The sequence below is a fragment of the Pteropus medius genome, unplaced genomic scaffold (assembly GCF_902729225.1).
Source record: "Pteropus medius unplaced genomic scaffold, Ma_sr-lr_union100, whole genome shotgun sequence".
In the NCBI taxonomy this organism is placed as follows: Eukaryota; Metazoa; Chordata; class Mammalia; order Chiroptera; family Pteropodidae; genus Pteropus; species Pteropus medius.
The window spans coordinates 224,876-251,469 of record NW_024340697.1 but is presented as its reverse complement, the minus strand read 5'-3'; the positions used below and the strand labels follow the sequence as shown (position 1 = coordinate 251,469).

General features: G+C 42.4%; 2 protein-coding genes across 3 annotated transcripts in view; one reads left to right on the top strand and one right to left on the bottom strand.

Moving 5' to 3' along the window:
- Window positions 1-19,481, bottom strand: part of PIR (pirin) — an 81,639-nt gene extending 62,158 nt beyond the window's left edge. The window contains exons 1-3 of one of the 2 annotated variants that reach the window (XM_039873494.1): window positions 19,334-19,481; window positions 16,575-16,705; window positions 8,590-8,682 (exon numbers count right to left, since the gene is read on the bottom strand). In XM_039873494.1, the coding sequence (XP_039729428.1) occupies window positions 8,590-8,682; window positions 16,575-16,670 (189 nt within the window). In that variant the 5' untranslated portion in view covers window positions 16,671-16,705; window positions 19,334-19,481. Of the gene's footprint in view, window positions 1-8,589; window positions 8,683-16,574; window positions 16,706-19,060; window positions 19,080-19,333 lie in introns of those variants that run through there. The other variant, XM_039873504.1, reaches the window with a different exon arrangement.
- Window positions 19,482-24,816: 5,335 nt separating this feature from the next.
- BMX (BMX non-receptor tyrosine kinase) overlaps window positions 24,817-26,594 on the top strand; it is a 47,654-nt gene continuing 45,876 nt past the window's right edge. The window contains exon 1 of the mRNA XM_039873443.1: window positions 24,817-24,849. The gene's annotated coding sequence lies outside the window, so the exon portion shown is untranslated. The remainder of the gene's footprint in view (window positions 24,850-26,594) is intronic.

The window sequence follows — 26,594 nt, the reverse complement described above, 5'->3', positions numbered from 1 at the left end:
TCCCAGAGCCTCTGTTTCTTATTTGTAAAATGGTGGGGTGGGGGGCGGGGGGACTAACAAGTCCTACTTTTCAGGATTGTCGGGAGGCTTAGAAGTAATGTACAGAAAGCATGTGAAGTTTCTCATAAAATTGGTAGCTAATGTCATTGCATGGCAGATGTCATCTGGGTTTAATCCTGTAAGGTCAGGCATTTCCTTTTAAGGGTCTGTTGATGGATGTATGAAGCAGCTTTGCTAATAGTGTTGAAGAGTTACAGAAGCTTTTTACCCTGCAATGATCTATGTTAATTTATTTTGGACTTATTTTTAGTCTCACTTAAAAAGAAGTATTTTTTATTTGGTGACATCAGAAAATGTTTGATGACTGGTTTATGGTCTTTATTACATCCTCCCTCCACTTTGTTTACTGAAGAACTCTAGGAATGCAGTTTCTCGGATATGAACGGTTCCTGTTTGTAATTATTAATAGGGTGGAGGTGGGGCACATGGGAAAATTCGTTGGGAATTTGGACTACTTTCAAAGAATATTTCAGTTAACCTGACACTTTCCTTCATGTGAACCTATGCTCACTGGTATAGTCCAGGGCTTAATTCCTTGCTGTGGGAACTGTGCACTGTAGGAGGCTGAGTGGCATGCAGCATTCCTGGCCTCTGCTCACTAGATGGCAGCAGCACCCCCAGTTGGTATAACCACAAATGTCTCCAGACCCTGCCACAGGACTCCCGTGTGAGCAAAATCACCCCCAGCTGAGAACCGCTGACACAGGCAGTCTAAAAGCCAAACTTTTAGACTAAAGATGGTTTTAATTTAACACAATTGCATTACCTTAGGAGTTTCAAGATATGAAATATTGGCTATTCATTCCTAACTGGAGACTGGGCTGTTTTCAAGGCCTTTCCCCATCAATGGCCCAACCTACAGCCTTAGATCCCACCTGCTCCCCCCACGGCCAATTTTTAAGTGCAAACAAACTACTCGCCATTTCTAGCGTCTCCCCATACTGTGCCCTCCATCTTTCCTCCCACTATCCAGGGCGTCATATCTAACTTATTCCTTAAGGTTTTACTAAACGGCCAAATCTTCCCTGAAACCTTCTCAAACGTTTCTGTTAGAAGTGCTAGCTTCCTCCTCAGAATGTGAAACTTTTTCAACTAGATGTCTCTTATTCCCCCTTAAACATCTTCTTTCTTGCAAACGAGAAGCCCTCCACTCCCACATCTAAACTCACATGTGTGCGGGTTTGTGCGCACACAAACATACACACAATTTTAATTTCTGTTTGGCCAGGGAACACGTGGAAGAGGAAAAAGTTATATTTTTAAATTGAAGTACTCTTTTAAATGTCATAGGAACATCTAATGGTCCACGAATATTTCTTAGAAGAAGCTGTCCCTAGGTCACCCTCCCCATTACACACTGCCATATGTTATTAGCTTATCTGGCTGACTAGAGCAGAACACGAACCAGCTCGGTTTTATGTTCAGGGGGCAGACCCATGTCAGAGGCCTCAGCCAGAGTTCTTGGAGGGCCAGTGAGCATCGGGAGCTCCACAACTATAGGAACACTTTTTACCTTCGAATACGGCATGTGAAGAAGGCATTTTGAAAATAACAGTATTTAAAATGATGAAGCAACAGACATAGTTCAAAACTCTCAATGTACAAAAAGAAAAAGAGGGTTAGAGTGAAAATTAACTATTTCCCACTCTCCCTCATCACCCAGTAAGTAACCTTTCCTGGAAGGTACATTACCAGTTTCTTATGTACCCTTTCAGAGAAAACTCGGGCATACCCAAGAATAAAAGCATAAGTGGAAATAACCCAAGTGTCCATCAACAGATGACTGGATAAACAAAAATGTGGTATGTCCATACAATGGAATATTATTCGGCCATGAAAAGGAATGATGTACTGACACGTGCTACAACATGGCTGAATGCTGAAAACATTATGCCAAGCGAAAGAAGCCAGGCATGGGAGACCACATATGGTATGACTCCTTTTATATGAAATGTTCAGAATAGGCAAATCCATAAAGACAGAAAGTGTAGTTGCCTGAAGCTGGGGGGAGTGGGGATGTGGACTGACTTATAAATGGTATGGGATTTCTTTCTGGGGTAGTGGTGACAGTTGTATAATTTTACGAATATATTAAAAACCACTATGTTTTATAAAAAGTTTCACGAATATATATGTGTATCTGTCATTATATTTGTTTTTTTCTCTAAGCACCATCTTCTTGTGTTCCCGAAACATGAATTTCGTAATTTTATTTTCTTCGCATCAATGTAGTCTGTGGAAGTAATCATTCACTAAACTAGTCCTTCTTCCCCACAATAAAACTGATAAAAAATCATTTTAAAAAATAAAGGTATAGTCTTTTCGTACCTTCACATTTCCTTTTTAAACACTGCCAATTCTGCACCTCGCTCCTGTCGCTTTCCAACTATCACGGAGATTGTTCTGTATTAGGATATATCAAGCTGTGACATTCTTCTTCACGGCTGTGCAGTATACCATTGCATGAACACATATGTTTATGTGTTCATGTATTTATGTGTTCACATATTCTCACTTGGGGGCAATCTGACAGCCCCCTTACTTGCAGCAGACAGTTGGCAACTATCTGGAGATATTTTTTGTTGTCACAGCTGGAGTTAGGCGGTGCTGAAGGCATCTAGTGGGTCAAGGCCAAAGATGCTGCCAGACAGCCCAGGACAGTCCCTCACAGCAAAGAATTATCCACTCGAAATGTGAAAAGTTTCAAGGTTGAGAAACCTTGATTTGAACAGTCTGTGATTAATGAAAATTTTAATTATTTACAATATTTCTCTTATAAATAACCCTGCATAATATTCCATCTTTCAGATATATAATAATTTCCTTATGTATAGTTTCCAAATATATACTCATTCCCCTATTATTCTGAATATTTTGTTCCTTCTTTTTTGACTTTGTAAAAAATTGCACTGTAATAAACATTTGTATAATAAGCCTGTGTTCTTACTTTGGGTTTGTTTTTCTAGGAAATTATTAGATTCCCGGAGGTAGGATTACTGGGTTAAAGGAGAATAACTTTTCCCCCTATAAATATATGGGGTTCTTCTCGCTCTTCTGAATGGGATGTTTCCCTCATCGTATCTGGTTGTTGCTTTTACGCAAGAAAGTCGGTGATTTTTGCATAGTTATTTTCTATTCAGGTTTTGGTTGATATTCCCAGCATGGTGGTGCCAAGGGGTATCCTGGGGGTAAAGGTGGCTTTAGCTTCCTTCCTATAATTTGTTAACTTCACCGTGCCCTCCCCCCGCAATCATGCCAAATAAATGTATAAGCTAAACCCGACATGCGCGCACCGTAGCCACAACTTCAGTCCTGTGCCCTCCCAGCTCGTCTGGTCATAGCCACTGTGAGCTTTTCCTTTATAGCAATTACCTACAAATAGTTTCTCCTCCTCCTTTCCAATAGCTAGAACTCTTATTAATAGATTCAAAGCTTCCAGGACCATATAAATCATAACGGTGCTAGTAGACATTCTTGTCTTTTTTTCTCAAATTAACGGAATTATGTCTAATATTTCAGTGTGAAATATAATGACATAGGATGTTCATTAAACAAGTCTTTATGATGTTGAGAAAGTATTATTCTCTCCTAGTGTTCCTAGACTATTTTTCCTTCCCAAAAATGGATTTTTTTTATTAGTTTCAAGTATACAGGACATTGGTTAGATATTTATATAGTTTGGTTAGACATTTATATAGTTTATAAAACGATCCCCCTAATTGCTCCTTCTCACCTCCAGTTTTCCACCTAGCCAACATATTACTGCTGACTGCGTTCCCTATGCCATGCTCCCCATCCCAGTGAGCCATCTATCAACTACTAATTTGTGCCTCTTTAACCCTTCACCTTGCTCCCAGCCCCCCAACACCTCTCCCCTGTCATAAACATTCTCTATATTTATGATCTTACAAAAAAAAAAAATATATATATATATGTATATATATATATATATATACACACATACATACATGTACATATATTTTTTTTTTCATTTAATCAAGTCCCATCCTTCCCCACCCAGCCTTGATTCAATAATGATAAGGTTTGGTTTTGAAAGCGCACAGCAAGCTAGAAAGGCAGACTGTGTGAGAGACAGGAGGTTTGAATTCAGTTGTGAGTTTTCGTGATTAGGTTTGAATTCAGTTGTGAGTTTTCGTGTGAATCACTAGGACCTTTCCCTTCCTCTCCAGGCTATTGTTCAGGCATCGCGTGCAAACGCTGCTGGCTGCCAACCAGTGAATGCCAGTGTGGCTGCTCTGATGGGCACGCCCTTGAAAACAAGGCTGGTTTGTTCTCCTGATCAAAGAACCTGCTGAGGCTTGTAGTGAAAAACTTTAAAATCATTTCTAAGCCCAACTAAGAACATAATGGACAAGAGCATCCTGAAATGTCCCTGAGAAGCAGGCATGACGTTTTACACCTATCAGTTCTTAAAGTCAACTAAGCAGGAGTGACGAAACCGGTTTCCCCAGGACTGAGGGGGTCAAAGGGACACGGGACTCTCAGTGTGTGAACTTCACTGCTTTTTCAAGCTAAACTAAATCTTGGCAGGGCATGGATTTAAGAGGGAAGAGTGTTGCCCAGTTTTTCAGATCATTCTTTGTTTCTGATCATTTATAGTGGCCCTAAACAAATCAAGATATCAGGCCTGACCAGAAATAGGTCACTGCAAAATTATTCCACCCTTTACCATTCAGGCATTTGGAAAACAATGCTCTGCAGAGTCCAAGCTCCTGGCAGGAAATACTGAACTCATTTTCCCCTTTGTCTTGTGACCACCAGCTGTGCCTCTTTCCCCAGAGCATTCCTTCTTCCTCAATTTTCAGGAAAGTTTTTAACAGAAAATATATAGCTAGCCAAACTGGAGAGTTAAGTTTAAAAAAATGATTAGTCATTAACTCGGTAAAATCCAGTTCTCATTCTCATCTCATAAAATGATAATATTTCTGGTTTGGAAGGTCATCTAGATGAGCACTTCTCAAATGTTAACGTGCATATCCATCACTCAGCCGTTGTTGAAATGCAGATCCTGTTTCAGAGGCAGCCTGAGGTTACAGGTGGGACCACTGCAGATATACGAATCACATCTGAGGTAATAAGAATTTTGTAAGATAATATTCTCCACATTTTCTTTGATCATGTATCACTGTTAGTTAAAAAGATGTGAGCATGCACTCAAAATACGTACATTAATTTATATTTTATATTCATGTGATAATACGGCATAATTTCATTTCTTATTTTAAAAAATTCACGTGGGTGCTAATCTTTTATTCCAGCACAGCACTGACTCATCTTGCCCAGAGCCATTTTGAGGACCATTGATCCTGACAACACACCTGTTTTGTTAAAATTCAGTGCATGCTTCTATTTCTCCAGAAATAAGAAAATTACTTCCATCCAGGGAGCCTATTCTACCTTTGCATAACGAATTGTTATAAAGGTCTTCTATTTCTTCTATTGGTTTGTACCTATGCTTTGTATCCAAAGGTTTACTTTGGGGGACATGCAAAACAAGTCTAATCCCTCTTCACACTATTGCAACTCCTATCACGGAAAAGGGCCTCATGTTTTAAATATATAAAGAGCTTCTATACAACAATAAGAATACCAGCAACCCAACAGGAAAAATAGGGCAAGGATATAAATACGTATGGTGAACAAATGGTTTAAAATGAAAAGTTAATCAACTTCACTCAGGTAAAAATGCAAATTAAACCTACGATGAGGCATTATTTTTCACTTGTCGAAACAGCAAAGATAAAGCAAAACTGGATAAATATATTCTGTTGGTGATGCTGAGGGTAAACAAGCACCCTCATACATTGCTGCAGTAATGTACAACTGATACATTGCTGTATCAATTGATATAGCCTTCATGGCAGATGCTTAATGAAGCCAGTAAAGATCGGTTTTTTGAAGAACATTGAGAAAATGCTAACAGTGTAATGTTAAGTTTTTTTAAAAAGACACAAAACATGTATAGCATGATACCAAAAAAAAGTACTTTAAGAAAATAGATCAAAACGATAACAATACCTATTTCTAGATAACTTAAGCAGTGACTCTAACTGTTCTTTGCACTAATTAGCACTCTCAAATTTTATAACAAGCCTGTAGAAAAATGCTCCAGGGAGGAGGTGATGAGAGCTTACAAGTGGACTCGGTTTTCAATTGCAGACTTTTAAAGTTCACATTAAGGCAGAGCTGAGTCTTTAATTCTGTCCTACAAAGTTGCCATGATCACTGAATTAGCAAACCCTGAACCGCTGCTTCTGGAGAAAAACAGGGGTGGGTTCCTGCGAGCATCTGGTCATATTTTCATCAATTGATAAATACGGAACCTTATTGGTTTCTCTCTAAAGACAACTATTTAATGTATATTGTTGATTAATTGACATTGAACTCATGGCCAACAGCACTATAACTCATGCCTGAAGGGAGCTTATCGAACACATGTAATTTCTCCATAAGGCACCTCGTAGCCTCCCTGCACTTAGACAGCACTACAGTTCGGGGACACTTTAAACAGTGAAATCACCAAAAAAGCACTAAAATGTGAAAAATGTAGCACTAAATAGGCCTCAAGAAGGACGCTTATCACAGTATGAAGGCTGAGCTGGGAACACGCACATCAGGCTGGTCTGTGCACGCCCACAAATATTGCCAAAAGCACCAAAAGTATTGATTTTTGGATTACATATTAATTTTAACAAGTAGATGAGTTAGCAAATAAAGAATCCACAAAATAATGAGGATCAACCATAATTATAAATACACTTTTAAGGAATATTCTTAAAATTTGAGTCAAATACCAACAATTCTACAGAAGAGTAAAATACCAATATTCTCTGAAGTCCTTTGGAGTTTAAAATTGAGTTTACAGTTTATAACAGTTCCTCTTTCCCTAACCGAAAGGAAAGCAACGTGTTTCATCATTTATTTTATATATTCGTTGTGTTCAGCAAAAGGCATCTCTTTTTAGCAAATTCGGCCAGGAGTTACTGAGTATCTCTAACTGGAGAACATGGAGATGCGTGGGTTATGAGAAGCAATTTGCAGTGGGCCAGGGGAGATGGCAATTGAGGCAATTACTCTAATTCAAGACAGACGGAATGTGACTGAGGCCACCACAGGGTCTAATGTTCTAATGTGCATGAGACTGGTAAAAATATGGTGCTATGGGGACCAAATGAAGGAGCAAGTACATCCTCTTGGAATTGTCTGGAAAACTTGATGGAGAGAGTGATATTTAAAAAAACCATGAAAGATTAGTGAAACGGTAACTGAAGTTGCAGGATGGACTGGGAAGAATGTGCGTACCAGAAGCTAAAGAGCACGGTGAGGAGACATGTTCTGGAACCAAGTCAGAATCCAACAGGAGTGTAGGGTAGGTGAAAGGAATGAGAAGAGAAATGCAAAGCAAGTGGCTAAGTGAGAAAGAGGGACCCAACTATCTTGATGCTTCATAACCACTTCCAGAAGCTTCTTGGTTCATTCCACCTTTTCCTTGCACTTGTGAACTCTTTACCTGTCCGTCTTTTGCCTCCTTAACTAGACTGCATACTGGAGACAAGCAGGGGTCAGGCCTCGTTTTTCCTCAGCTTCCCTCCCTCCGCCTTCTCTCCACACTCCCCAATATGCAGACACACACACCCTAACACACAAAAGGTCGCCCAACACCAATGCCCGCGTGTCGCCAGCTCTCAACAAATATTTACTCATTCAATAACTGGCTTGACGAACGCACTAAAATCCTTGACAAGCCCTAATCTATTTCCCAAAACTGCAGGCTTCTTTTTTTTCTCTTGGAGCAGATGGCTAAACTTTGTAACTAGGAAGTAATTATCCTTGTATTTTCCAAGAATATATGTATGTGTGAAGAACGGGAATCTTTGAAAGTACCACAATATTATATTACGCATTTTTATCTCTGTATCTAACTAAAACTGAAAACAAACATGCAGCAGGATCTGTATAAATTTGACGGTTAAATTTATAAATGTATATGTAGGTCCTTAAAATCCTAATTTTTAGGCTATATTCTATTTCGGCCCCTTGATTCTACATAATTCCCTAGAACTGAGTTTAAAGTCGCAGTGTTCTTGGATTTTCTTTTGGGTTTAAAATATTATATTACGAGAGGTTACACACTTCTGAATAAGTTTTCTACACACAATTATTTTAATCACACCTTAAATTATCTCTTCCATCTCCAATAAATTTTAATTATAAAAATATTTTAAGAAGTCAATTCTTGCTCTTCATTAACAGGTCAAATAGGAATGTTTCCATTGGCACGAATTCAAACAATATTAAAACAGTAAATATTTCAATTTTAGTATACTTCATATAAAACAGACGTGATAATTCTCTAGTAGCCAGTCTATAGCCAGGAACTTATAAATTAATTTTTGCCTATTACTCATTGCTTTTAAAATTGAATTTTCTATTAGAAATGATTACTAAATTTAAGAAGACAGGCAAGTTTTAAAATGCACACTTCTGTAGTCAAATTATTTCACTTACTGTTTCAAAACCTCGATGTGGGTGATCAGGAAATCCACCTGGTCTACCACCTTTAAATTCATCAAGCAGTAAAAACGGGTCCAGATTTTTTAACTGAAATAAACATAAAATTCAGCAGATTAGACACGCCTTTTACGCCACACTACCGGGGGTACATTCATGAACCGACTAGCAAAACTCATTGAAAACTACATATCCTATGAGCAACTTTTTTCAGTGAAAATTGCTTTGAGAAAAGAACTCTTTATACACATACTCTGATTCACTAATTAAGTTAGAGCTGACATTTTATGAGACATGAGAAGAGTAGATAAACATTTCACGATCACCTGAGATGTAAATAGTCAGGCATAAACATGATACAGTCTGTGTACTAAACGGATTCATAATCTTGTGAGGGAACAGACTAGAAAGTCAATGACTGCACTGTGATGATAAACGCTCTGGAAGAAGACACATATGAGAGTTGGATGGGATCAGGGAAGGTTCTACCAAGGAGGTGTCACTTGAGCTAGGTCTTGAAAGTACATGTAGGAGTTAACGAAGCAGAAGTTGAAGAAGGAAAACCATTCCAAGAAAAACAGCAGAGAAAGAGCTTGACAAGCTTGAAGAATTGCAACTAGCAGGGGAAAAGTTGCACATGGAATTATGATGAGAGATGGGATGACAGGTGAAATCTTGAAGGAGTTTGGGTTTTATCCTGAAGGCGATGGGTTTTAATTAGAGGTTGAGATGATCAGATTGAGAAAGATCACTCCTGCACACATGTGGAACATGGTTTGGGAAAGGAAGAGAAAGGAGACAAAGATTATTTAGCCCATTTCCCATTTAGAAACAAAAGTGCAGCTCACTGCCAGGGTTAATTTAATTTTACATAAACATACTCTTTGAGGCTGAAGCTAATCTGACTGGTTTTCAATGTGAAAAGAAAATAGAAACACTGTTCTTGGAGTTCTTTCTAAACAGAACTGGTCTCTCATCCTAATGTAACAGAAACGTATATGACGATCGGTATTGAATAATTTTTTTTTTTGAGTGGTAAATGTCAAAGCACAGAACAACACAAAGCAGAACATCACATTCCACACAAAAAATATTGTGTTTCTCTCTGGATCTTCTCGCCATCCTTGTCGTTGCACGAGCAGCAAACTTTGCAGCGACCAGTTGGACTCTGTTTCCCTGATGCCGGTGTACGCTCTCGGGAAAATGTCTTCCAGACAGGCGAAGAGGCCTGGCATCATCAGAGCATGGATGACCTCGAAGACGTTCCTGCCCTGGCTTGTGATGCTTTTCCAGCGTTCTTTCAGTCAATGCCGGTCTGAAGTTTACATGGCTGGTCATGTGCTCAGGATTGTCCTTCTGGAACAGGATGGAGGAGTTCAGCACTGTAATGTTTAGAAGGCGGAGAAAAAGTTTTATACCAAAACTTGTGCCTTTTGCGCTCAGTGGGATAAGAAGTGATCATCTGATCAGCCGAGTCCACGGCTACCATACTGTTATTATCCACAATGACACGCGGCTTCTTAGTTTGCTTTCCATTTCTGTTGTCTACTTCAATCACAGTATCGTTGGGGAATGCTGGCAACACTGTCGCCTCCTTCTTGTCACATCGTTTCGGTGCCATAAGAATCTGGCTATGCGTCCTTTTTGCAATCCTTTTTTCTTTGGACATCTGTTTTCTGTTCAAACGAATTGTCCCAACTGCATCAGTCCTGTTTTGATGTCGTTCTCTGAAAAGCATGGGAGGTGGATGGCAAACTTTCGGGGTAAGGTTAGGACTGTGATCCGCGAGTTATCACAGGGTAAATGCTGCAGCCGCAAGCGCCACCAGCGAGTATTCTCAGGGCAAACGAGAAATGGGTTAGAAGGTCATTTCAATAGTCCAAACGAGGACAAAGGCTAGGACTAAGGCAATGGCAGTGGTGATGGAGAATGGGAAAAAAGAAGAGCATTAAATGACTCCCGAACTTTCTAGCTCTGGCGCCTGGGAGGATGGCCGGGCCATCCAGAAGTACAAGGAATGTAACAGAAGCAGCCTTGAAATAGCCGTGGTGCCTTTGTCTTAGTTCATACTGAGTTTGATATAGATATATAAATATCATCTGTATAAATAGAACTTGAATATTTAGTTTTCGGTATATTGTACAAAAGCTAGAAGGCGGCTGAAGATAAATCTCAAGCTCAAATGAGAGGTAGAAAGAGGCTGGAATGCTTTTGATTCTATAGACCAATTTGGGAAGAATTAACATTCATATAATACTGAGTTTTCCTATTCATAAACATGGTTACTTCGATTTATCTGGGTCTTTTAAAATGTCTTTCTATAGGATTTGTCATTTTCTCCGTAAAGATTTTGCATAGACTTAACTTTTTTCTAACATACTTTTTAACGGTAATTAGTATTTTTAAATTATGTTTTTGAACAGTTTGCTGCTGGGGATTAAAAATGTGACTAGAAAGGCGATTTTGAACATTTCTAAGCTCTTATTGATTTTAATAAGTCATCTGTAGCTTCTGAGTTTTCTTTGCAGACATTATAAGCACCGGTGTATTTATCAAGAAGCTTTTGCCCAAAAGCTCACAAATTAATTTTTGCTTGCGTTAAAGCTGTGGCAGGCTGCAGTTTTTCTGGGTCTTGCTGGACTTGGCTGGCCTCTGCATGTCTTCTCACTCTGAGTCCCAAGATGAATCAGTGGCCACTATCTAGGACATGCTTCTCTCATAGCCAAGGTCAGGAGCAAAAGGAACCAAACCAATCATGCACAGTCACTTTAACATGTCCCACCCGTCAAAGCACGTGACCTGGCCAAGACCAAAGTCAGAGAGGATGTCATTTCAACACTCCCTATGGGACTCAGGGGTAATGTAGCTAAAAGTGGGTGGCAGTGTATAATCCCATTACAGTCACGAAGCACTGGAAGTAGCTACCAGAAATGTCAGTTTCATGGGGATAGGGCTGAAACTACTCTTTAAATGATGCTCCACTGAATCTAGAATAGTTCTGTGTACGTAGAAGACACTCCACACACATCCTAAATGGTACCTCCCTTACAACTAGGTGTGGTCATATGACTGAATCTGGCTAATGAGAGGTGTGTAGAAGTTGCTGGGTGGGACTTTCAGGGCAATCCCTTATAAAAGAAAGATGGAGAGCTGGCAGTATCCTTTTGCCTTTCCCTTCTTCCTCCTTTCGATGTCCGAGGGCAAATGGTGGCTATTGCCCCAACGACTGTCTTGGGCCACAAGGTGACGTACTACGAACGTAGTAAGAATTATGAACTGAGATAGAATGAGTGTGGGCCTCCGGTAAGTGTGAGGCCTCCAGGCCCACCCTGGACTGCCTACTTGGGGGTTTGCAAAAGAGAAACACAAATCCATACATATTGAAACCAGTGGTTTTGGAGGATGCTTCCTGTTACACACAGGTGAACGTAGTTCTAACTAACGTAAGGACAATAACGCCTGTCGCAGCAGCCTAGAATCGGGTGAGACCTCACCCTCCTAATACCCCACAAAAGGCCAGCCTACATCAAGACAATATGGCATTAGCCTTCAAAGGCAACTCCAACAGCTCAGCATACCTGCTGGGCCGACTCAGTCTCTAGACTGGTAATGAAAGAAGGCAGAAGGAAACTGCCAGCACATGGTCCAGACTGAGATCTAGAGACAGCCTGGAATGGACTTCAGCTGTGACTTCACACTCCTCACCCCTGACTCACAGTCTACAGATCCTGATAATGGAGAGTGCCGCCTACAGAGGCTGTATCAATCAGAACAAAGGTTATTTGATGATATTAAGGAACTCATCATTTTTAAGTGTGATAATGGAACTGTAGTTCTACCTTTAAAAGTTATGATCTTTTAGACACACAAATTGAAATATTTATAAATGAAATGATTCACTTCAAAATACTCTGAGGGAAGAAATGGATGGGGACATAGATGAAATACAATTGCCCATGAGTTGATCAATGTGGACATTGGGTACGTGGAGATTCAGTATACCATTTTCTTTCCTTTTCTATGTTTGAAATTCTTTATAATAAAAAAAAATATGAACAGTCCCTGGGAAATCACATTCCACCAAGGAGTGTCTGGTGGGAGGGGGCGTGGAGCACAGAGGCCAACGCTGATGAGCCGTACGTTTCGTGCCTGTTGGAAGCACAGACATCATGCTACACGATCGTTCGAAATCCAGCCTGGCTGGCCCAGCCCACGGACAACTGTAACGCAAGGTGTGAGCCGGCCCCATTCCGTCTCTTCTTGATCATTCATCACCGAAAGGCTCAGTGAGAACACTGCAAATTCTTGTACCTCCACAAGAGGTACATATTTAAATATTTGTAAATTGTATGCGCAAAGAGCTTGGGCTTCCAAGTTCTTGCAATGTATCTTTGGTGCAAAAAGTTTGAAAAGTAACTGCATTAAAGAAAGATAGATGCTTTCCTTCTCTGATGATTGATTGATGGCTTAGCAGTCTAACTTCCTGGCAAGTTGGTAGTGTGCAGAGTGCTAAAAAATATGGTAACAATCTCAACGACCAAAAGGAGGGCCATGAGTAAGAGAATAGTGGTTTATGTCGCGGCTATTGAAATGATGTTTATGAAAAATTCCTAATAACATGGGAAGTGCTTATGCTACCATGTTAAATGAAAAGATAAGGACACAAAACTGTTTATTCTATGTAATCACCATGATGTAAAATATACGATTCCATGTAGAATGTCGGGGCCTCTAAAGCATAGGTTTTCAGCCAGGGACTCTTAACTGGGCACCATGGATATAAGTCAGGGGGGCTGTAAACTTGGCTGGTAAAAAAAAAATTTACAGATTTTTACTAACCTCTGATTTTTTTTCTTCTGGATTTGTTTCGTAGTAAAATATACGTCACATAAATTTTACCGTTTTAATCAGTTTTAAGCATCAGTTCAGTGGCATTAAATGCATTCACATCGGTTTGCAACACTCACCATCATCCATCTCCAGACTCAAATCTAACCTTTCTTTCAATTATGTAGTTAAAGAACCGCAGTAAATTACCAGTACCTGTGACTTTGCCACCAACAGAAATCAAAGCTATTTTCCTATCATGTTACAGTTGTTGTAGGTATATTGAAATATTGTTCATGCTCCTCACAGCTTTGAAATTAGGTAGTTGGAACTGTCTCCAAGTCTTATTATTTCATGGAAAACTATTAGATTACGAATTTGTTTTGTAACATTTTGCTAACCCTATTTCAATATAAAAGTTTTCCTTCATGATCCTGTTTTATTTTATGCATGTAAAAAACATTATTCTGATGGAATCGATAGGTTTCATCAGCCCACCAAAGGGGTTCACGAGACCAAAAAAAATGAAGAACCCCACAGCAGATGTGTTCCTGACAGATGGAGTAATCAAAGTATTAACTACTCTCAACGTATAATAATGGGCTTACTGACAGGTGTCTGAACTCTTTACAATTGTTCTGCTGGTGATCTGGCCTAGTAGAATATGACACCACATCCATACGCATCTCCCAATATCCACTGTGCTTTTAGCTCTTAAAATAATCCTGTTTTCACCTTTCCCTTGGAAAACAATGTTCGATGGACCTCAAAAGACATTCATAGTTAGAGAGGAAGCTCATGGTGGAAAGAGTATGAGAATATCAGAGCACATTTAAGAAGAGGAGCAAACCAACTTCACCTTTCAAAAAGAATCCATTTCCCTAATACGTTCCTTCCTTTATGTGCATTTCACGAATCATCAGGGCAATGCAAATCAAAACCGCAATGAGATATCACCTCATACCTGTTAGGATGGCTATCATCCAAAAGACAAGAAATAACAAGTGTTGGCGAGGATGTGGAGAAAAGGGATCCCTCATGCACTGTGGGCGGGAATGGGAATTGGTGCAGCCACTACGAAAGTTCCTTAAAAAATTAATAATGGAACTACCATAGGATCCAGCAATCCCACTCCTGGGTACTTGTCCAAATGAAAACCCTATTTCGAAAAGATATCTGCACCCCCATGTTTTTGCAGCATTATTTTTAATAGCCAAGACGTGAAAACAACCTAAGTGTCTGTCCACAGATGAATGAATAAAGAAGATGTGGTATAGACACACACACACACACACACACACACACACACACACACACACACACACACACACAGGAATACATTCAGCCATAAAAAGGAAATTTTGCCATTTGTGACAACATGGATGGACCTTGAGGGCATTATACTAAGTGAAATAAGTCAGAGAAAGATGAATACTATATGATCTCAGTTATAGATGGAATATTAAAAAAGCAAAAACAAAGAAAAATAAGTTCATACAGAGAACAGATTGTTGCTTGGCAGAGGTTGGGGGTAGGGGTGAGTTAAATGGGTGAACGGAATCAAGAGGTACAAACTTCCAATTCTAAAATAAGTAAGTCATGTGATGTAATGTACAGTATGGTGACTGTAGTTAATAATACTGTGTTGTATATTTCAAGGTTGCTAAGAAAGACCTTAAAAGTCCTCGTCACAAAAAATTTTTCTAAGTAAGTATGGTGATGGATGTTAACTAGAGTTACCATGGTGATCATTTTGCAATATATACAAATACTAAAGAGTTACATTATAACCTGAAACTAATGTTATATGTCAATTGTAACTCAATAAAAAAGTATGTTTTTTGGAATCTGGTATGGTGCTATGCAGTATTTTCAGGACTATAAGCATCATTTAAAACCTTTCTGTGCATATAAGATTTTCTTTTCTGCAAGTCGCGCATCCCCCATAATTTTCAAATGAAAGAGCTCTCTAATGCTGAAAGACATCTACCTTCTCTGCCTCCTCTGAGAGCCCCTACTTATCCCCCAGCACGAGAGGTCCACAGATTTGGTTCCCAGTGGTCTACGAACCCAAATCCCTGGCAATGGCTGACTGACCAAGGATAGAGACGTGACCCAAGCCAATCAGATTCTCTCTCCTGGGAATTTGGAATTGGGACTCAGGGTTACCCTCTGGTGCTTTTGATGCAGAACAGGGCAAATGTCCCTCGGCTGGCGGGGAGACCAAGTCCTGCACAGAGAGAAGAGGGTCCTTTGGCAGAGAGTGTGGAAAGAAAATTCGACACACACGCCAAAGTTAGAGTCAAAAGGCAAGTTGATTAGAAAAGGGGTGACACTCCACAGACAGAGTGTGGCCTCCTCTCAGAGGCAGAGAGAGGGACAGTGAGAGGGACAGTGACAATAGAGAGGAGGACAGTGAGAGAAACAGAGTAAAGGCACTGAGAGGGACCCTGAGTGTTGGAGCAATTCAGCTTATATATAATTCTTTAGAACCTGTGAGCTATAGTTTAAAAGACTTTATTAACCCATTTCTTTTGATATGGACAGCGAAGAAGGGGAAGAGTATGAAGCATGAAAACGTAAGAATACTTAGAGTGAAAGTCCTGCTGGCACTTCCCAGCCTTTAATCCTTAGGTTCCCCATGGTTTCAGCCATAGGGAATGAGTCTTGGTTCCTAGTTCCCTGTCATAGGTGTGGGGAACTGTCCTTAGCAACCCCAGCAGAAACCTTCCTTTGTTCTGCAGGTGTCCTCCTGGCCGGGCTGCAGGGGTGACTGGCATATCGCAATCTCTGAATGTGGCTTGATTAACATTTTAATTCTCTTGCCTCCTCCCTGCATTACTTCGACTTGCAGGCATAAGATGGGCCTGTTTGGTGACATGCATGCTGAGGCTGACAGATCAACCCAGGATGGGATGTGGGTGTGCACAGAGGGGCAGAGAAGCTTCCCGCTTATGCCCAGGACCTCTGCATCCACATTACAGAAATCCCCTTTGAGCTGGGGCTGGTCTGCTGGGGACCCCAAATGCTTGATTTAGACTCGGCCCCTATGGCACCCCACAGAGCAGCTCATGCCCTTTCCTCCCAAGTTTATCCTCAGCGCTCCACCAACCGTTTCAGCAAAAAAGCTCGAAACGGCCACCCAAGCTGCATACCTCGGGTCTGCCAATGCTTCTGCGTACCCGTGCTCCAATCCCCTCCGACTGCTCTTGGCTGAGCACTGAGACGGTAACCTTCTTGGAGGACACCATGTCGACGTCTGAAAAGAGAGTGTTCTGACGCTGAGCTGTAGAAAATAGACGGCAAAAGGAGGGACAACGAAAAAGAGAAATCATTACGTCCTAAGTGACATCAAGGACTCCAGAATAAAAGATATGAAAATCACACTTGCCCCAAGTACGAACAGCTGCCATGTATTGATTGCTTACCATGTACCAGATGGGGGTTAGGTGATTTAAACAACAACCAGGACAGTGGGTATTTACTAGGTGCCCAGCCACTAATCATTAACAATTGTTAGCTCATGTGATGCTACCGCAATCTTCTACAAGGTTCGGCAATGACAGCCTGTTGGGCACTTACCAAGAACCCCGCAGGAGCACTTTCTCTGCTTTACCTCATTGAAATCTCTCAGCATCTCCCTCACACCACGCTGCCCCACAAGGCAGGTGCTACCAGGGAGGCTGGGAAAGATTTGTGTGGTGACATAGGGAGCACGGAGAAAAACCAACAGGGCTGTGACTCTCTGCAGAATGCAGAAGGTGTCGGCATTGAAAGGGATCTTTGAGAGTCATCAAATTCAAAGACTCATGTGTCCCTGAAGTTCAGAGCCAACTTTTCGGGCAAGAAATCTTTGTGCTTTCTCGTGAAGTCTTCAAGAGCACAGGAAACTGGTGGAGGAGGGGCCTTGACAATGCATCTGGGATTTCAGGAAGGAGCTAGAGTCCCGGTTCATTATTCAAAAGTGTTTCCTCCTCATCCTACCATTTGCAACGACGTGGATGGACCTGGAGGGTGTTATGCTGAGTGAAATAAGTCAGACGGAGAAAGATAAACACTATGTGATTTCACTTATATGCAGAATCGAAGGAACAAAAAGAACAAACTAATCAAAAACAGACTCGCAAATATAGAGGACAATCTAGTGATGGACAGAGGGGAGGCTGCTAGCTGAATGGGGTGAAGGATTAAAGAAGTACAAATTAGCAGATGATGGATGGTCACGGGGATGGGGAGCACGGCATAGGGAATGCAGTCAGCATGAATACGTTGGCTTGGCGGAGGGCCAGGGGAGGGAGGGTGCAACTAGGCGATCGTTTTATTAACTATATAAATGTCTAACCAATGTACTGTATACATGAAACTGATAAAATTTTTAAAAAACACAATAAAAAAAAGTGTTTCCTGCTAATGTAGGCCTGAGGCAAGAGAACTAATGTGTTAAATCAAGCCACAAACAGAGACAGCAAAATGCCATCAGCCGTGCAGCCAGGCCAGGAGGACACCTGCAGGACAAAGGAAGATTTCTGCTGGGGTTGCTAACGACCCATTTCCCCACACCTAAGAAGGGGAAACAGGAAAAACAGAGTCTTTAAGTGGTACCCAACACAAACAAAATTGTTCATGGGGAACCAATGGAATAAAGGCTGGCAAGTGCCAGCAGGCCTTTCACGCTGCATGTTCTCACCTTTTCACACGCCAGAGTCTTCCCCTTCCTCACTGTATGTCCATATCAAAGGAAATGGGTTAATGAAATCTTTAAACTGTAACTCACGAGAACTAAAGAATGATAAACTGAATTCCCCGGAACACTGGGGGGGCCCTCCCAGTGTTCCTCTCAGTGCCTTTACTCTGTGTCACTGTCTTCATCTCTGTTGCCTCTGTCCGTCTGAGTCGCTGCCTCCGAGAGGAGACCCCGCTCTGTCAATGGAGTGTTATTCGTCCCTAACAAACTTTCCTTTTGACAAACTTTGGCGTGTGTGTTAATTCTTTCCACACTCTCCGCCAACAACCCTCTTCTCTCTCAGGGTAGTCATCCCTCCCCCACTCCCACCCCCACACGCATATCACCTGGCAATTTGCACTGTCTCCAGTGTTACACCTCGTGAGTTTAAGTTCTATTCAATGGAATATTACAGAACAAGTATAATCCGTCCCTTTTCCACTTGAAATGCTTGCACACTGTACCCCCATCCCCAATCCCTAAAGTCCTTCAAGAAAAAGATAATCCATTCCTTCAAAGATTCCTACTCAAACCAAGAGAGATGCTTTAGCAAGATGCACAGACCCTGGAGCCAGACGGCCTGGGTTTGCACCGTAGCTTCACCACGGGACCAGCTGTATGACCTGAGGCCAACTGGTAAGCCTCTCCTGGCTCAGTTTTTCCATCTGTAAACAGGGGCGATAAGACTGCCTGCCTCACAGGAGTGCAGCCAGTGCTCTTGAGTCAGCTGCTGTTATTCGGAGCATTCTACTGGGGGCAATGCCCGCCCGTCAAGGCCACTCGAAAATGTGCCCCGTCCCAAGAGCAGGCAATCAGTATGTAATGGATGCTGGACTGTGGGGCACAGAAACGAGCTCAAGCCTCAAGGCCCTAAAAAACTGTCATCGCCTACATACAAGCAACTCGAATGTGTTTTACCCCCTTATGGACTATTCCTGCTCCTTCGAGGCTCCTACAAGTAACTTCTACGCACGTGAAGAAGTGACGCAGCCTTTCCAGAGCTCAGTGCTTTGCAGACCGCGAAGCTGGCTGCCACTTGCACGAAACTGCAGAGGACTCTAAGCATCTCCAGTCACCTCCCTCGGAGACTCCCCTAGGCATCCAGGGCGGGCTGGGCAAGGCGGAGTTCTGCTCCCCGATGCCCGCCCCGCTCCCCCCCCCAGCCCTCCCCGCGGGCGCCCGGGTACTCACGGGGCGGCGGCGGCGGGAGCCCGTGCGGCGGTGCGGGTGCGGGTGCGCGTGCGGGCCCGAGCGTACGGAGGCAGCGTGCAGAGCGCGGGGCAGCCGACTCGCCGTGACTCAGCGCTTCGCCGGCGGCCGCAGGGAGGCGGGAGGCGGGAGTTCGTGGGTCTCTGGGGCCCCGGGTAGGGGCGACACTCCTTACTGACACACCCCCGTGCGGATCCTCTCGCTCCTCCCTCCCGTCTCTCCCCGCCTGCTCCGCTGCCCTTTGGCCTCTGCGCCCCTGCCCCTCCCGCCCTGGAGAGATGCGCCCCGGGACCTGTTGGGGGTGCGCCGGACCCTCGGAGGGGTGTGTGGGCCCTGCACGTGCTCTGATCAGGGTGAGGGCCGCAGCTCTACTCCGTAGGGAACCTATCTTTAACTGGAGTTCACTTGTCACGCAACCCGCGGAGCTCAGTCTGCCTGGGTTCGAATCCTGCCTCCACCCCTTGTTAGCTGCGTGACCTTGGGCAGGTGGCTCAGCCTCTCTGTGCCTTCTGTTCCTCCACTGGGGATGGTGACGATAATATGATACAACCTCCTAAGGTTGTCATAAGAATTAAATTAGCTCGGCAGGTCCTAAGCAGTACGCAGTTGTTTGTTACATAAATAAATTGCCTTCTGTTTGCCACTTAGAATGGGGTACGGGGTGGCATTGGAGAGTTTTCCCAGGGGAGTAGAGTTACAGAAGCCACCAAGGGGTATCTAGTTCATTGCTAGGATTCTTAGCCAGGGGTACAGGCATGGCTGCAGTTTCTGTCCTCTAAACACCAGAAACGGATATGGATGTTTCAATAAAATTTTAACTATGGATACTAAAATTTGAATTTCATATGATTTTCACTTGTCACGAAATAGTATGGCTCTTGTTTTTTTTGTTTTTTTTTTCTTTCTTATTTCCACTATGGCAGTGGGGCTCAAAACCCCCTCCCCACCTTATTTAAATGTTTCAAGCCATATGAGATAACACACATGAGCATTAAAAATACCATGAAATAATAACGTATTTTGGCTTATATCATCATTATACTTACATCCGCAACTGTCTCCAAATAAAATATAAGCGTAGCCTGTTTGTCTGGCTCTCTGCGGTCCTTAGTAAATGCTCTCATCTTCGTTACTAAAAAGTTCAACGTGTAGACAATTGCCTGAACCTGAGACTCAAGCTTTCCCCTCACCCTTCCACCTTGAAATCCTGTGGATTCTGCTCCCAATATCTCTTAAACACATCTCGTCCTTCCCATTTTGACTGTCACCATCCATCCTCTCTGATATCCACCCCATTCTTCTTGCCTTCGGGCCTACCTCTGGCCAACCCATTTTTCAAGTCACAGGGAAATGGAATAACTGCTTAAAACCTCCATTGCCCTCAGGAGAAAGTTCCAAGATGTCATTAACCTGGCTTCACCCTCAACATGCTGACACTTGCAACGGGATACACACACACACACACACACACACACGCACACACACACACGGAGACACCCCTCTTTCCACCATGCTGAACTTCTTTTAGGCTCTGGAAAGTGTGTTCTCTCTCATTGGCTTGCTGTACCTCTTTCTGGAACTTTCTCTCTCCTTGATCTGGCTTATCCCCATTCATCTTTCAGCTCTCAGTTGGGATGTCACTTCTTCTGGGAAAACTTTCCTGTCTGTCCCTTCAAGTCTGGGTGAGATGTTTGACATAGCAATCATCACACGTACACATTGCTGACCAGAGTCGTTTATCATCCTTTGGAAGATTCTGTTTTTCTGAGATGACACTAATGGTGTTTCTTATCATATCTGCTTTCTTCTGCAATGTAACCTTGGCACACACACACACCCCCCATCACAAGTGGAGTTTACTTCTCTTCCTGGTAAGTCGAAGCAGGACTCGTGGCTGTTCTGACCAATGCAATACAGTGAAAGTGACACTGTGCCAGTTTTAGGCGTGGTTCTGAAATGGCCCGCTGGCTGCCGCATGGGAAAAGCGATGGCTCTGAGACCACCATTCTAAGAGAAGCCCACACCATGTGGAGGAGAGATCCTAGAGAAAAAAAATTGCCATGTGGAGAAAAAAATGGAGGCCAAGGACATGGAAGTCCCAGACACAGAAACAAGGAAGCCATCTTCGGAGTGGATCCTCTGGCCCCAGCTGACCCAACTGGCACTACGTGGATAAGACATGAACACCCACCTGCATCCTTTCCAACCTCTGGACCCACAGAACTGTGAGCAAATAAAAATGATGATTTTAAGCCACTCGATTTCCAGGTCATTTGTTTCATGATAATAGATAATTGGGAAATATGCTTTTATGGGACAGAAGAGACAAGGCACATTTTCAAAGCTCTCTGGACTAAAAGAAAACTCTTACAATATTTACCCTTTCAGAAAGCAGATATGGCCGTTTAAATGTTATTACCAAGACAACCAGCCATCCAGCGAGATCAGCGATTACTAAACTAGACTTGAGAGAGTAAATTGAACCACTGAAAGTCTCCTTTGTTATAAGTAGCATTTACAGGGACAGCTTCGTAATAAAAGCAAACAGGAGAGAATAGCTTCGCTGTACATTTTTCCACCACTTCTATAGTAGATTTGCTATAGTAGATACTCTTGGCGAGGTTTTCAGTTGATCATCTTTTCAAAGGTTCCCCTGGGACTCAGAATCCCCTCCAACTCCAAAACTGTAACGGGAGCGAGAGCTCCTCTTCCTTCTTGTCTTTGAGAAACTAGTCACGGGTAGAAGCTCACACCAAGGGCATGCATTGTCAGGGCAAGGCAGGGAATTCTATTTGCAGTCTCCTGTGGGACAGGGAGAGCAGGTAGGGGAAGGGACAAATTTTTACAAATGGAATATTGGGCTTGTAACGTTTCACTATAGCAGGGCCATTTTGGAGATGAGAAATGTGACTCTTTACATGGAGCTTTAGCACTTTTCACACTGTCATTTGCTACCCAGGTGGAGATGTGGAGCAAGCAGCTAAATACATGAACATGTAAATAATGATCCACTTTGGAATCCTGGGAAACAAAGAAAAGTCCACGCCAACATGACACTGAAGAAAGCCTTCCCAAAATAAGTCAGATAACACCGTTATAATCTTTAAGGTCACCCGCATCATCAACATATTTTATTTGACCTCTTTTTCCTCTTTACTCAAAAATTAGACTTTCCTCTTCTGTATGACTTATTGACTTTCTTCTCAAAGATATATTTTATAGAAATACATGGACGTCCTTATTCATTTCATCATTTGCAATTTTTTTCCTCCTTCGAGCAGTCAACTCAAAAATTCTTTCTTGCAGATGGGTCAGGTTTCTCCCAGGGCACTGTAGCTGCTGTTCATTCAATGACAAATATCTCCGGAATATTCCATGTTAGGGTTTTAGACTCACTGAACCCAGGAACTCAATTGGCTCTAAGTCAGGGACTGATGACTTTGTAAACAGTTTTTGCAGGCCTTTAATGTGCTGGTGGTTGAGGACATCCAAATATACCCAGAAAAGTTATGTACATGTGACTCCCATTTCCACACTTGTGAGAGCAGTCTGCACAGACCTGGTCTGTTCCATCCAGCTTCTGGGTTCTGCCTCAGACGCTACACGTGATCGACTGTTGCATGAAACTCATAACTGTGTGCCTGTCTTTCCCTTGAGCTTTTGGCAGCGTGCCAGAAAAGAATAGCTTTTGACCCTCTCTCTTGAACCACAGAACTTTCCTAGAATTCATCGCAAGCAAAACGTTCTCAGCCCTGAAAGGCTGATTTAGCTCTGAACCACGGAAAAAGAGAAATTTAGGTGAATGATTCCCCTGATACTTACCTCAGTTACCCTGGTAACCTTTCTCAGTTTTCAGCTTTTGTAAGATCGTGTCTTCTGTCAGAATGAAGACTGCTTTCGAGGTCACAGTATTGGAGTTAAAAGGCTAATTCGAATCAACCTCTAGTTAATGTTTTCTACGCTGTGGTGTTTACGGATGAAGTCTACTGATGTCTGCAACTTACTTTGCACTAAAAATAGCAAGAGTAATAACAGTGGTAGTGATACCAACGAGGTGGACCAATAGATGGATAGAGAGGTGCATAAATATAGATAACTAGATGACAAAGGAAGTATAAAATGTAATTGTAGAATCTAGATGGTGGTGTATGGGTGCTCACCATACATTTTCTTTAAAGCTTTTCTGTATTTTGAAAATTTTCAAAAAATTTTGGGAAAAAGCAATTTGAATCTAAGTGGGAATCATGGCTGGAAGGAGTCCATAAAGATACCTTTTTTGCTTCCAACTCTGGCACCTTCAACACAGTACAATTCAGTGAACGTTGAATTGAGCTTTTGACCTAAATTCTAAGCTACTAGGTCACTTCCAGAGCTGGCAGGATTCTTCTAGAGCATGAGTTGGCAAAATTTTCCTGTGAGGGCCAGACAGTAAATATTTAAGGCTTGTGGGTATCGGGTCTCTGTCGCAACTATTCAACTCTGCCACTGCAGGACGAAAGCAGCCACATGTAATATGTAAACAAACGGCAGGAACTGTGTTCCAATATATCTTATGTACAAAAACAGGTGATAGTCATAGTTTGCCAACCCCATCTGGACCCCAAATCCTTACCTTCCACTCAAAAGCAGGAGTAAAACTAACAAAATGCCAAGAGTCTATGTAAAGATTTCATAGATGTCAGGAAAAGGTCATAACAAAACAAAACAAAAAACTTCTCATGTCACCTCCACTCACCCGACTCCTTTCATGAGGAACAAGGCTATTTGTTCCACCATTGAACGTAAGTTTTAACATGCAAGTGTAAATGTAAATGATTGATATCGGATCCCAATCTCCAAGTCGATAATTTTTAGCTAGAACAAATAAGTGCAGGAGGTGATGGAGTGACACCCCAACGAAGAGACTCCCATGGAAAAAGCTCAAGCTGCAGGGAGAAGCTATTGGAGGCCTGTGGGCTTGCTCTTTAGTGAGAAGAGACCAACATTAAAGGTAGTAAATCAGTAAATTATGTAGATTTTAAGGTGCTAAGTGCTAGGGACAAGAGAACAAGTAGAGCAGAGAAAAAGAGATTGGGAGCACTGCGTGGGATGAGGTCGTAGTAGTAAACAGGATGGTCCAGGTGGACTCATTAGGAAGATGCCATTTGAAGCAGAGCCTGGAGCTGAGGAAATGAACCAGGCAGATGTCTCTGACAGTTTGCCAAGCAGAGGAAAGGGCCAATGCAAAGGTCCTGGGGCAGATAGTCCTCAGGATATTGTTTGAGTAGCAAGGAGGCCAGTTTTAGGAGTGGCAATGTGAGGTAGAAGAATCATAAGATGTTAGAGGTGGTACTAGGGGACCAGAAGGGGGCGGGGCATTGGAGAGTTCAGACTGGAGCAGTGACAGGATTTGACCTACATTTAGAAAAAATCAGTCTGGCCTAGTCGGAGGAGAATGGATTGCAGAGAGCGAGAGTGAAAGCAGGGAGAGCACTCAGGAGGCAAACGCAACGTTCCAGGTGAGAGACGGTGACAACTTAGACCAGTAGGTAGCAGTAGAGGTGGTGAACAGTGGCCAAATTTGGGATATATTTTGAAGATAAAGCTAACCATCTTTTGAGTGAGATCGGATGTTGGGTATGAAGGAAGGGTATGAGTCAAGGGTGACTGCACATTCCTCGGCCTGAGCAACTGGAAGGTTAGAGCCGCTATTAGCTGTGAAGGGGAGCATGTGGGAGAAGCTACTTCGAGGGGTCAGCAGGGAAGTCAGCTTCGGACGTGTCAAGTTTGACATGTTTATTAGATATTCCAAGTATAGACAGACAAGTTGACCATCAAATACGAGTTTGAAATTCAGGGGAAAGGATCTGGCTGACATTTGGAATTGTAAGCGTATAAATGGTGTTTCAAGCCATGAGTCAAACGAATTTTTTAAAGCGAGAGAAAAATAGAGGTAAGCGAGAAGGTGTGTGTGTCTGTCTGTCTGTCTCTCTCTCTCTCAGACACACACACACACACACACACACACACACACACAATGGATCCTATCAGATCCCTTCTTATTCTAAACACATAAGCACTACTCCTCCCAAGCGAACAAGCATGCTTTTATCATGAAGTCAATTTATTCCACACTGCGTCTCTACAGAAGCATGTTGCCTGCTAAAAGCTTGCATGAACAAGCTTTAGAGAAAATTCCTGAAGGTCTGGCTGGGTAGAGGGACAATGCACACTAGAATTCGAACAAATAATTCCTGTCATCGAACCAGTGGGTTGCTGTAACAAGTTAGAATTAAACTAAAGACATGGAAAATCCAAAGCCAAAGAAAGGCTCGCGAGAAGTGGCAGAGGAAGAGAATGAATAGAATAAGTAAATAAATCTATGACATTTTGACTCAGAGGAAAGCCCTCCTCCCAGCCGCCCTCGAGGGTTTGGAGGCCCAAGGAGGGATGGAAATCCCAAGAGATTGTGCCCAGGTGTTTCCAGGGTTCTACGGCTTCCTCCTCTCCCTCCCCTCCATTCACTTTTTATTCTAAAATGGATCTTTTGCCATGCTACCATGCTGAAACGGATGGGCGTATACAAGTCTCCATATGGGCAAGAACGTTAACCGGCAGAGCGTGGAATTAATTTCTTTGGCCAGGTTGCTGTGCTTCGCCCTCAGTTTCCCAAATGACTGCTGACTTTGTTTCCAGAGGACAGAGAGTGATTTGGAATCCATCAGTGACTTATTTGCCGTCAGGGTGTAATCTCCCCTCTTTCGAATTCTTCTGACGGACTCTTTGCCCTTCCCCAAATTCCGGTTTCAAAAAGAAATATTAAAAACATCTCTGCAAGTTATTTTTCACACACTCTACTGTACTTAACCCTTTACTTATGGTTGTTTCTCCCCCAAACATAAGCCCCCTGAAGATGTGGGCTGCCTCTGTCCTGTTAACCATGGTGTCTCCTGCTCCTAAAAGACTGCTTAGCACATGAAACATTCCCAGTAAGACTTGAATGACTGAACGGATGAATAGAAATGATGCTGATCCTGTGTCCATACATAAGAAAACGTCTTTGAAAGTTAGTAGCTTCATTCTCCTCTGCCAACTCAAGATTGCATCACACCATAATGTGTTTACGAATAAGTTAAAGTAGCCAACAATTAATAAGTAAACACCGTGTGCCAATGCATGCCAAAGGGATGATTAATTTCCTCGGCTATCTAGAGCAGAGCCTAAAATAAGTCATTAGATTTATTACATATGACGAGCCAGCGTG